At 44.6% G+C, this 13,269-nt stretch overlaps 1 protein-coding gene across 2 annotated transcripts in view; it reads right to left on the reverse strand.

Moving 5' to 3' along the window:
• mtor (mechanistic target of rapamycin kinase) overlaps positions 1 to 13,269 on the reverse strand; it is a 134,837-nt gene that overhangs the window by 23,013 nt on the left and 98,555 nt on the right. For both annotated transcript variants that reach the window (XM_071371596.1, XM_071371595.1), the window contains exons 35-37: positions 5,642 to 5,767; positions 4,165 to 4,296; positions 3,145 to 3,260 (exon numbers count right to left, since the gene is read on the reverse strand). In XM_071371596.1, coding sequence (XP_071227697.1) covers positions 3,145 to 3,260; positions 4,165 to 4,296; positions 5,642 to 5,767 — 374 coding nt within the window. The remainder of the gene's footprint in view (positions 1 to 3,144; positions 3,261 to 4,164; positions 4,297 to 5,641; positions 5,768 to 13,269) is intronic.

A 13,269-nucleotide genomic window follows, 5' to 3' on the forward strand; every position in this document is an offset into this window, starting at 1 on the left:
AGAAGTGCATAGAAGTGAGAAGTGTGGGCTGTAGCATTTACTTAAAGGACAATCAATCTTGCAGAATGTGCGGCCAGTGTTGTGGCACTCGCTAGGCAGCATGCATTTTTTGTTTGGAAAAGTCACTGCAACATTCTGTCCACTCCTCTACAGAAATGTGATAACATTTGCCATTGCGCTTTCTTTTAGGAATGATCATGGCCCAGTTCCAACATCTCCTCCAAATCATACAGCAAATGAGGGCGTTTTTATTACCATAAAAGCTGAACGGAGGAAGTTTTCCAGGCGAGATTATAGCGCTTGTTCATCACTGCACAAATGTAATATGGCTCTGATTTATCAATGAAAACATGTGCGACAGTATATGTTGCCTGCGACAGTTTGATAAACGCATATCATTTGTGACGCATGCAAATCCTAGGATCTCCACGCATGTCAGAATTTAGTACGGAATTTACACACGGTTGATAAATGAGCCCCCTGGTCCTAGATCAGCGCTCCTTTTCTGAGACGTTTGTGAATACGGGCCCAGGGCTGCATCAGAGTCCGATAAATTTCCTTAGCAACACACAATCATGTCAACAGCTATAAGGGCTGGTATGTGAGATGAAGCTCTTACACCAAGTCTGTTACACTAGTTAGTTAGTGTGATGAACGCTTTCCAGGTGGTGTTTCCTGGCAGTCCATCTCCCCTCTCTAATGCCAGGCTCGTCCACACACACCTCTCTACCCTCTATTGCCTTGTATGGCCACTGACATGCTTACCTAGGCCTAAGGCCAAGATCTGTGGGACACTTCTGGAGAAAATGGATATTAACTGAATCCACCTTTAACTTTAACTTTTTGTTCTGTGGTAACAATTTTAAAAGATTGTTGGGGAAGTTATCTTATACACTGTGCTCGCTGTCATCACAAGTTGTCTGGGGGAGTTGGCAATGGATGTTCAACGCAGTACTAGTGCAGCCCCTTAAAATAGAAGAGAATGATGGGAAAACTTGGAAATTGCGCAAAGACATTTATCATACTTAGGCGTCATTACTAAAAGCAGTGGCGCATTAGCTACTGAAAGGTTTTGGCATCAATTAAGTGATTTTCGATGTTTTATATTGGTGGTGAGTGTGAGGGAACATTGCCTCGTGGTCGGTCTTCCCAGTGGTTGTGCTTGCTATATCAATCATCATAAAAAAAACGCAGACACGCGAGGCAAACTGCCAAATAATCGAGTCGTGTTTGATTTACATGGGCCAAGCTCGTGATTGGTTTATAACACGTCTGACCAGGAACTGGCGAAGAATTCGCAGCCATCCGTCCCTCAGCTCCTAACTGTACGCTGCACCCGTTTCCAGAGAGCACTTCTAATAAATGATCCATTAGTATTGCGTAACGCTGTGGAGTGCTTTTTCCATGTGAAAATACAGTACTGGTTCAGGTCACCTCTGACAAAATGCTTCAGGGAAAAACACAGGAAAACCATCTGCATGGGAGAACCACTAGTGCCAGAAGTGCTTCTCTGTTACCACAGAACCTCAGACCGGAGATTGCAGGTCTTATCATGATCATTGCGTCGTAACATGCAAATACATATCGCTGAAATTACAATGAATTCTTTCGGGGATGGAAAATGGTGGTGTGTGTATGTGTGTGTGTGGGTGTACAGACCAGGTGTACGCCATTCCACAGTGCCAACCCATTTGCAGGAAAGTGTGTCAGCACGTCTGGAAGAAAACAGTGGAGACGACCATTCCACAGACAACTAGAATCTGGAAGTGCAACAGCAGGTATGAAACACTCCTTTCCTGGTTTCCTGTTAGCTTGTTGCCTTATAAGAATGATGAGGTATGTATATTGTGTGCATTGTGTGTGTGCCTCTAAGATGAGTGTTTTACTGTAAGAAGGCTCGTCTCCTGTGTGTGTGTGCGTGTCTAAGAGAAGCCTTTTAACCGTACCTTTTACTGTAAGTAGGCTCGTCTGCTGACCTAAGTTTCAATACATTCAACCCATAAAGCTCAAGCACTGTTTTTTTACCCCTGCTTGTGTTCATTTGGAGGCTAACGTGAAACACAGTATTTTACTGAGTAAAACCTCACACATAAACACACACAAAACCTGGTGTGTCAGAAGTAAACTTTCCCCAAAATAGCTGGCCTCTGAGATTCCCTCGGGCGCTACATTTGAAGTCCGCTCCATGAAGGAGAGCGCTTTGGGGAATGGGGTTTGGGGAATCGTGCTGGAAGTATTTTCATGGGCCCGTCAAGCATACAAACAATTTCCTTAGGCTATCATGTCTTGTAGAGGCATTCTGAAAACGTGAGTCTTTCTATATTTCATCCGTTGACGGTATACACAAGCACAAAACAAAAATACATGCGACGAGCAATGGTGATTGGGAGCATTGCAAAAAAGGGTGTTGTTGCAAATGGGAAGAGCTTCCAACAGGAATAGAGAAAGTCCCTTTCTGCCCATAACTGATCTCAATTCAGCTTGTCCATCCCCAGTTCTAACCTTGGCCGTCAGGCTAAACCACAGCACAGATCCAGGACCAGCTGCTCATGTTACTCGTCCACTGCCATTGCTCAGCATTCGTACGCTGAAGGTGTAGTTGGGCAGCCATTTTGTGTCAAAACACCAACTATTCTTACAGAGAGAAGAGGTGAAGATGGTAGAATGTGACAGGAGACAGGGTGAAGAGGCAGAGGGCAACACCCGGCCAGTATGGGACATGCTGGGCTGTGGTGTGGGTGTAGGCCCAGCCAGGTGCTGACAGTTCTCGCTTGCCAGAGACACACCTGGTTTCCAGTACCCGTGGACACAATGCCACATTTGGTTGAAGATAAGTAGCTGGATTCCTGGATGCCCGTTGGCTGAGGGGTGAGTGATTGCGTAGAATGAAAAGAGACTAAACTTGTCCGGGTTTGCAAAACTAAATGCCAGTACAAGGAGCGAGGGAGGGAGTGGAGGAGTATTACGACCAGGGTTGGGTCACGGTCATGGAGAAAGAGCACAGCTCTCTGTACGTGACCCTTTTAGGTGAGAGAGAACATGAGGGCTGGGAAAAGGTGTGTGTATATAAATGAATTCAAGCACACACTGCAATAAAAACATTAGTTTTTTCCCCCCTAATGTAGTTGTGGTAGGAGTCCTGACCTGGCCATAAGCTTGTGGAGCTCCTGCTTGTGTTGCTGGTCCTCGGCGGCGATGGCATGCTGGGCCTGCTGCTGCATCCCCTGGACAAAGTGCTGCATGTGCTGGAAGGCTTCGATCTGATGGGGGACAGAGGAACAACAGGGGGGGGGGGGGGGCAAGGGACTCTCATTCAAAACGGGGATTTAACTCAACTCCTGTGAATGCTGTCGCCAACGCTCTATGACATCACCTCCTCACATCTGACAAGAGTTATATTTGACTGTGTTTCTCTTTATATTTAACTGCGTTTATCTTTTGCCTTCCGTTGGGGAGGGTTTCTGAAGAGTTCAGTAGGGCAGGGTGTCGCAAAACCTTAAGCAACCGAAAACTAAAATCTGCTTTCTTATAGAACCTAACGCCTCACCGTTTCAAAACGTTTCCCCCCCCATACTGGACAGGACCCCGTTGTTCCAGTCCCAGTCCAAAGAGTCCAGAGGGGGGATGGATGGCTCCTCTCTGGCAGGGACTGGGGTGCATGTGTCATTAAGATTCCTGCCTTGTGAGCGGCTCCTGCAGCTGGGACTTAGTATAGCCCTGTGGCAGGCACCAGGAGCGGCACGCTCACACTTACGTAAGCCCAAGCCCCAGCATCCCCAACACTTCCCTAATGAGACCCACACTGGGAGAGCCAGGAACTTTGGAACACGTGGTAGAATGGTGTGTGTGAGGGGGGGAGGAGGTGTGTGTGTAAAGGTGTGTGTGGTCTGGGGGTGGGTGGAAGTTTGTGTGTGTGTGTGTGGGAGAATTTATATATCGACCGGTCCCCCTGTTGCTCTAATGGTGTGGTTGGAATGACGTGACATTTTTCCCTGCTGGGTTATTTATGCTCTTCAGTTGATTCCCTAACACATAACAGTCCACAATATTTCATGAACCTACACATTACAGCCCTGCATTTCCTTACGTTGCACAACAATGAGAAAACTTTTTTTTTTTTTTCAGCTACAGAGAAAGCCTGTAACAACGGTATAGCTACTATACCTTGTGTTGGCTCTTCCACATGTACTTCATGTAGGCATAGGTAACGTGGGGGTGGGCGGTGGGCAGCGGGTGGTCCAGCTGCTTCGAGGGGTCCACCCCCAGGAGAAGGACCAGGGTCTTGTGGGCCAACGCCTGGGAGAAAAGAGATCCACATTGATCCATAATCATAATTGATCATAATACTCAACCTCACACACGCACAAACCCAAACTGTACACAACGAGGCTAGGTGCAGCATAGTGTCAGCCGCAGAGCAATACCAAAGTGGAAGAAAGGGGCTCAACGGTGAAAACCTGAAGGTCAGTCTCCTATTGCCCACTCAGACCTCTAGTCAGGGACCCCCAGCCAGTTCACATAGTTGATATTTTCCAGAGCTAGCACGCCTAATTCAACTAATAATCAAGCCCTTGATTAGCTGAATCAGGTTTGCTAGTTAACGGCTCCAACAATATTGTGAAAGTCCCGAGGAAATGTTTGAGAACCACCGCCCTAGCTTCCAACTCCCATGGACGTAGACCCCCAGATTTCCCCAGGCTCATTTGAACCTCTTGCTAAATAAACAGCTTAAGTATACCACACTACTGTGGAGGGAGTAACTAACCATTGACCCCTGTGGAAGGGCCTTTTAAAACAGTGCAGGCATTCTTTTAGATGTTGCTCGTTTGCCCATAATCACGTTCTTCGCTCGTCGATTGATGTTCGCTCCTTTGAGTGAAAACCTCCACAATTCTCTGACATCATACCGGAACGTTCTGAAAGGATTGCGTCACAATTGGAAAGCTGGTCGGGTGCCTGCAATCCCCACAATCACTGGCAATAAAACTGGCACCAGGGAGGGAAAACGGTGACACTTTCATTAAACGGGTTTGAGGTACGGTTTCTAAACAGTGCCATTTCTGAGAGGTGCGTTACATTTGCAGTCGTTCCAGTGAGAGCTGAGTTCACTGGAAAAATAGGGATGTCAGTAAGAATCCAAATCCAGTAGAATAGATTCCCCCTTGGATTGACACAAACAATTTAAAGAATTGTTTTAGCAAATTCCTTCCATTCTGGTTGTACTAATGTCAAGTGACAATGACATCACTTGAACTCAACCTGATACAACAGCTTATAGCTGTATCTGAAGGGAAATGCATTAGTTAAAGTGCCAAACAAGTTGGTCACTAAACACCACAAATCGTGTATTTTTTGTTGTTGTTGCCATTTATGACAAAGAAATCAATACCCAGATACCGGTGAATGTTCCCTTTGTTTTATTGAGTGCAACGTTTTGTCCAGGCCTGGTCGAAATGTTACACTTCATAAAACGTGAGCTAAACAACGGAGTGCATCAAATCATGCTTTCATACATGTTTTTTCAAGGATAACTGGTTGATGGTGGAGACTAACCGGTTGAAAAAAATAACCCTTACTGACATTCCTATTTTGATGCATTTGGCAAATGACCCATTAGCTGTTCCTGTGCTAGTGAACTCACCAGACGTCCACTCTTGCCACAGAGACTGGCGTACTTGAGCCAGGTCCGCATGTCCTCGTGGGGGTTGATGACCAGCGAGCGAACCATTAGGATCCTCTGCCAGTCCTCCACGATCCGCTGGCAACCCTAAAGATGGAGAAACAAGCAATCAATCAATGATATAATTATTATTAATCAATCACAAAAAGCCCTTTTTACATCAGCAGTTGTCACAAAGTGCTTTACAGGAGAGACAACCACACACAATGACCAGGTAGGGTAGTCTTTCCTCCCCCATTCTATTCTCTAGAGTCCTCATACTCAACTGGTGGAGCAGATCCGGACCCAAAACGGGGACAATACGGACCACAGGTCCCGACAACAATTTATATATATATATATAATATATATAAAAACGTCTCAACGTCAACAGTGAAGAAGTGACTCCGGGATGCTGTACTGCTAAGCAGAGTTGCAAAGAAAAAGCCATATCTCAGACTGGCCAATAAAAATAAAAGATTAAGATGTGCAAAAGAACACACACAGGACAGAGGAACTCTGCCTAGAAGGCCAGCATCCCGGAGTCGCCTTTTCACTGTTGACATTGAGACTGGTGTTTTGCTGTTTTGCGGGTACTATTTAATGAAGCTGCCAGTTAAGGATTTGTGAGGTGTCTGTTTCTCAAACTAGACATTCTAATGTACTTGTCCTCTTGCTCAGTTGTGCACCAGGGCCTCCCACTCCTCTTTCTATTCTGGTTAGAGACAGTTTGCGCTGTTCTGTGAAGGGAGTAGTACACAGCGTTGTACGAGATTTTCAGTTTCTTGGCAATTCCTTGCATGGAATAGCCTTCATTTCTCAGAACAAGAATAGACTGACAAGTTTCAGAAGAAAGCCTTTGTTTCTGGCCTGTTAGCATCCTACAAATGCTGATGCTCCAGATACTCAACTAGTCTAAAGAAGGCCAGTTTTATTGCTTATTTAATCACCACAACAGTTTTCAGCTGTGCTAACATAACTGCAAAAGGGTTTTATAATGCTCAATTAGCCTTTTAAAATGATAACTTGGATTAGCTAACACAACGTGCCATTGGAACACAGGAGTGATGGTTGCTGATAATGGGCCTCTATCCAACTATGTAGATATTCCATAAAAGACAATCTGCCATTTCCAGCTACAATAGTCATTTACAACATTAACAATGTCTACACTGTATTTCTAATCAATTTGATGTTATTTTAATGGGGAAAAAATGTGCTTTTCTTTCAAAAACAAATACATTTCTGAGTGACCCAAACTTTTGAACAGTAGTTCATATATATAAACTAAGCAAAAAAAGAAACGTCCTCTCACTGTCAACTGCGTTTATTTTCAGCAAACTTAATGTGTAAATATTTGTATGAACATAAGATTCAACAACTGAGACACAAACTGAACAAGTTCCACAGACATGTGACTAACATAAATGGAATAATGTGTCCCTGAACAAAGGGGGGGGGTCAAAATCAAAAGTAACAGTCAGTATCTGGTGTGGCCACCAGCTGCATTAAGTACTGCAGTGCATCTCCTCCTCATGGACTGCACCAGATTTGCCAGTTCTTGCTGTGAGATGTTGCCTCACTCTTCCACCAAGGCACCTGCAAGTTCACAGACATTTCTGGGGGGAATGGCCCTAGCCCTCACCCTCCGATCCAACAGGTCCCAGACGTGTTCAAATGGATTGAGATCCGGGCTCTTCGCTGGCCATGGCAGAACATTGACATTCCTGTCTTGCAGGAAATCACGCATAGAACGAGCAGTATGGCTGGTGGGATTGTCATGCTGGAGGGTCATGTCAGGATGAGCCTGCAGGAAGGGTACCACATGAGGGAGGAGGATGTCTTCCCTGTAACACACAGTGTTGAGATTGCCTGCAATGACAACAAGCTCAGTCTGATAATGCTGTGACACCGCCCCAGACCATGACGGACCCTCCACCTCCAAATCGATCCCGCTCCAGAGTACAGGCCTCGGTGTAACGCTCATTCCTTCGACGATAATCCGACCATCACCCCTGGTGAGACAAAACCGCGACTCGTCAGTGAAGAGCACTTTTTGCCAGTCCTGTCTGGTCCAGCAACGTTGTTGCCGGTGATGTCTGGTGAGGACCTGCCTTACAACAGGCCTACAAGCTCTCAGTCCAGCCTCTCTCAGCCTATTGCGGACAGTCTGAGCACTGATGGAGGGATTGTGCGTTCCTGGTGTAACTCGGGCAGTTGTTGTTGCCATCCTGTACCTGTCCCGCAGGTGTGATGTTCGGATGTACCGATCCTGTGCAGGTGTTGTTACACGTGGTCTGCCACTGCGAGGACGATCAGCTGTCCATCCTGTCTCCCTGTAGCCCTGTCTTAGGCGTCTCACAGTACAGACATTGCAATTTATTGCCCTGGCCACATCTGCAGTCCTCATGCCTCCTTGCAGCATGCCAAAGGCACGTTCACGCAGTTGAGCAGGGACCCAGGGCATCTTTCTTTTGGTGTTTTTCAGAGTCGGTAGAAAGGCCTCTTTAGTGTCCTAAGTTTTCATAACTGTGACCTTAATTGCCTACTGTCTGTAAGCTATTAGTGTCTTAACGATAGTTCCACAGGTGCATGTTTATTAATTGTAACATTGTAAGCATGAGTAACAGTGTTAAAACCCTTTACAACGAAGATCCGTGAAGTTATTTAGCTTTTTACGAATTAGACAACGTCCCTTTTTCAGGGTCCTGAAAAAGGGAAGTTTCTTTTTTTTGCTGAGTTAACATAAATATATGTTGGAAGAGCTAGACCTCTTTTTATTTTGTGTTCCCCTTTGTGGTTTGCTCCACATTTATTTTCACTCCCTAACCTAAGTTGGTGTGGGGTTTCTTTTCTTTTGATTTGTATGTTATCAGGCAAGTCTAGTGGGCTTCCATGGTGGGTGTTTAAGACCCTACTCACGTTTTCTTAGCCAGAACCAAGTCAGTAGGCACCCCCCCATGGATGCTTTTCATACACACACATATATATATATATATATATATATATATATATATAAATACATACAAATAAAAATATATTTTCATGTATTATTTCCCACAAACCCTACCACCCCTCTCCTAATTGGAGTCAACTAATAAACAACAACACTTAGGCTTCTACTTCCAGCTTATACACACTAGGTACATTATACGGACACAATCTATTTTACAATAGTTATATTTTGTTCGTTTTTAGTCCTGGCCTTCCTCTAACCTCCACCTTTCCCATCTATTTCTGATGTCCATCCAGCTTTATTTCTATTTGCCATCTATTTTTAACTGTGCTATTTCACAAAAGTTCTGAACCTATATACATTTTACAGAGACAGAATATTTAACATTTTTTATCTTGTTGTTATTAGTCCCACCCTTCAGCTCCATTCAACCACTGCAATCTATCTGTTTGCCATATATTTTTCAACTGTGCTGCGATGCTTCACAAAAGTTTGGAACATTTCTATTCTCATAGTTTCTACAGATTGTAAATTAAAGAAACATGTTTGATAAAAGTATTATTATATTATTAATCGATTGACTATGACTTTTCAAATCACCAAGTATTGCTAGCCGCTCTTAAATAGCACCTGTGCCAACACTGGTGAAACTAACTACTGACTATCGAGGCGACAGGTGCAACACATCCTGACCAATAAGGATGATTTCAATTAGGGCAAACCACATGCAAACAGAACCAAACTCAAGTCAAAAATGAAATAGAGCAGGGCCTCCCGGGTGGCGCAGTGTTCTAAGGCACTGCATCGCAGAGACTCTGGGTTCGAGCCCAGGCTCTGTCGCAGCCGGCCGCGACCGGGAGGTCCATGAGGGCGACGCACAATTGGCCTAGTGTCGTCCGGGTTAGGGAGGGTTTGGCCGGTAGGGATATCCTTGTCTCATCGCGCACTAGCGACTCTTGTGGCGGGCCGGGCGCAGTGCGTGCTAACCAGGTCGCTAGGTGTACGGTGTTTCCTCCGACACATTGGTGCGGCTGGCTTCCGGGTTGGATGCGCTCTGTGTTAAGAAGCAGTGAGGCTTAGTTGGGTTGTGTTTCGGAGGACGCATGGCTCTCGACCTTCGTCTCTCCCGAGCCCGTACGGGAGTTGTAGCGATGAGACAAGACAGTAACTACTAACAATTGGATACCACGAAATTGGGGAGAAAAATGAATAGAGCAAAACCCCAAAACCTATAACAATCTTAAATAACTTTTTAAGAGGCCCCAGACTTTTATGTGAGGACACATGGTTCTCGTCTCAGGTGGTTGGTTCTCAGTTCACATAAATGCTTTCCACTTCATTCCAGGGGTGCATCCCAAATGGCACCCAATTCCCTATATAGTGCACAACTTTTGACCAGAAAGGGAATAGGGTGCCATTTAGGACACATCCCAGGTCGTTTGACGGAGGAGTGTGCGACTCTCTTGACAGATGTGTCAAGTTAGTCGCCAGTAAATCACAGGAGAAGAAGAGCCTGTCAACATTTCACCCTGAGACTCTGGTGCTGCCATTAAACTAGCCCTGTTTTGTCTGCTGGAGCCTCGCAATACAACCCCCCCACCTCCTCTTCTTTTATGAATGGAAAGAGTGGAACCGTCAAGCCCTTTCACTACACAAAGACATGAGGAGGGTTTAGGGGTTTATATATTCCCCTGGAAGACGTGACAGGCCTTAAGGTCTTATGGAGAAGTAAATAATAGCCTTGTTGGTGTCTATGCAACGAATTCAATCACTTTTTGACAACATCTCTTTTGATTTAAACAAAACTTCCCATACATGTTTGCCCATGGAATAAGTCACTTTTTGGACCGGAATGACAAAACATTCAGGAGATAGAGGGGCTCAAATTTAACCATTTTGCATACCCCACCACAGCAGTTTGCCAAAAGGCATGAAAAGACTCTCAGACTATGAGAAACAAAATTCTCTGGTCCAATGAAACCAAGATTGAATTCTTTGGCATGAGTGCCAAGCATCACACCTGGAGGAAACCTGGCACCATCGCTAAGGTGAAGCGTGATGGCAGAATCATGCTGTGGGGATGTTTTTCAGTAGCAGGGACTGGGAGACTAGTTAGGATCGAGGGAAAGATGAACGGAGCAAAGTACAGAGAGATCCTTGATGAAAACCTGCTCCAAAGCGCTCAGGACCTCAGACTGAGGCGAAGGTTCACCTTCCAACAGGACAACAACCCTAAGCACACAGCCAAGACAACGCAGGAATGGCTTCGGGACAAGTCTCAATGTCCTCGAGTGGCCCAGCCAGAGCCCGAACTTGAACCTGATCGAACATCTCTAGAGACCTGAAAATAGCTGTGCAGCGACTCTCCCCATCCAACCTGACAGAGCTTGAGAGAATCTGCAGAGAGGAACAGGAGAAACTCCCCAAATACAGGTGTGCCAAGCTTGTAGTGTCATACCCAAGAACACTCGAAGCCGTAATCACTGCGTCAACAAAGTACTGTTGAAGCATTTCTAAAAACTAGTTTTTGCTTTGTTATTATAGGGTATTGTGTGTAGATTGATGAGAAAAAAACTATTGAATCCATTTTAGCATTATGGTGTAACAACAAAATGTAGAAAAAGTCAAGGGGTCTGAACACACTGTATGTTGTAGCTTAGACCCTACTTATTCTGAGGCTTTTTTGTTGTGCCCGCCATTGGTTGCGACACATACTCTTGAATACAGGGTGGGCATCGCTTCAATCATAGAATTGGACCTATCCCTTCAGACCACTGTAATTTAGCTGGTACACCATTGACATTTAAAATGAATTGTAATTTTAACTTTAATTACTACCACAAAGATGCATGCCGGTCCACCCACCATCCAATATCAACTTAAATGTTCATGTCTATTCTACTATCATCTACTATCAATCTTTCGATTATTTCAATAGGTTTCCTATGGAGGTTTGACAGTATAATTAAAACTGATATTCCCATTCAAGTTAACATTCTCTGATGTGTGGACCTCCAAACATCCTTGTGGTACCATTTGAAGGTGAAAATGTAAATGTTATTCCCATTTTAGTCCATTTATCAGCAAAAGCATGACACCCAACCTGTATTCCTTTCCAGTGATGAAGACATGGATGTCTCATGGTATGGTGGGGGATGCAAAATGTTTCAACTTTGAGCACCTTTATCTCTTGAATATTTTGACACTCTCTGAGTGAGCACTTCTACAATGGGAAAATACACTGAACAAAAATATAAACGCAACATGCAAAGTGTTGGTGCCATGTTTCAAAGATTCCAGAAGTGTTTCATACGCACAAAAATCGTATTTCTCTCAAATGCTGTGCACAAATTTGTTTAAATTCCTGTTAGTGAACTTTTCTCCTTTGCCAAGACAATCCATCCACCTGACAGGTGTGACATATCAAGAAGCTGATTAAACAGCATGATCATTAGAGGTACACTTTGTGCTGGGGACAATAAAAGGCCACTCTAAAATGTGCAGTTTTGTCGCACAACACAACGCCACAGATGTCTCAAGTTTTGAGGTAGCATGCAATTGGCATGCTGACTGCAGGAAAGTCCACCAGAGTTGTTGCCAGAGGATTGAATGTCAATGCTTCTTCCATAAGACGTAGTTTTAGATTTGGCAGTACGTCCAACCGGGCCTCACAACCGCAGACCACGTGTATGGCCCTGTGTGAGGGAAGGTTTGCTGATGTCAACATTGTAAACAGAGTGCTCCATGGTGGCGCTGAGGGTTATGGTATGGGCAGGCGTAAACTATGGACAACGAACACAATTGCATTTTATCGATGGCAATATGAATGCACAGAGATACCGTGAAGAGATCCTGAGGCCCATTGTCATGTCATTCGTCCACCACCATCAGCTCTTATTTCAGCATGATAATGCATCACAAGGATCTGTAAATTATTTCTGGAAGCTGAAAATGTCCCAGTTTTTCCATGGCCTGCATACTCACCAGAGATGTCACCCATTGAGCATGTTTGGGATGCTCTAGATCGAGGTGTATGACAGCATGTTCCAGTTCTGGCCAATATCCTGCAATTTCGCTGCCTGAGGCAAATGGTGGTCACACCAGGTACTGAATGGTTTTCTGATTCACACCCCTACTTTCTTTTTAAGATATCTGTGACCAACAGATGCCTATCTGTATTCCCAGTCATGTGAAATCCATAGATTAGGGCCTCATGAATGTTTTTCAATTGACTGATTTCTTTATATGAACTGTAACTCAGTAAAATATTAGAAATTGTTGCATGTTGCGTTTATATTTTTGTTCACTATATGTATGGAATGTTTTGTTCAAATCAAAAAGTGTACTGTCACAAAGTGATTGAATTCAAATGGATTTACCCAGATGTTTGTGTGTGTGTGTGTGTGTGTGTGTGTGTGTGAGAGAGATTGAAGGTGTGTGTTGTGTGTGAGTGAGCACACACGTACGTGCCTATCTTGGGTGAAGCCTCCAAATGTCAGGAACACTTGAGCTCACAGAGACAGAGAGAAGAGAAGACAGAAGAGACAGAGAGAAGAGACAGACCAGAGAAGAGAGAGACAGACCAGAGAAGAGAGAGACAGACCAGAGAAGAGACAGAGACAGACCAGAGAAGAGACAGAGACAGACCAGAGAA

Source organism: Salvelinus alpinus, chromosome 28 (genome assembly GCF_045679555.1).
Source record: "Salvelinus alpinus chromosome 28, SLU_Salpinus.1, whole genome shotgun sequence".
In the NCBI taxonomy this organism is placed as follows: domain Eukaryota; kingdom Metazoa; phylum Chordata; class Actinopteri; order Salmoniformes; family Salmonidae; genus Salvelinus; species Salvelinus alpinus.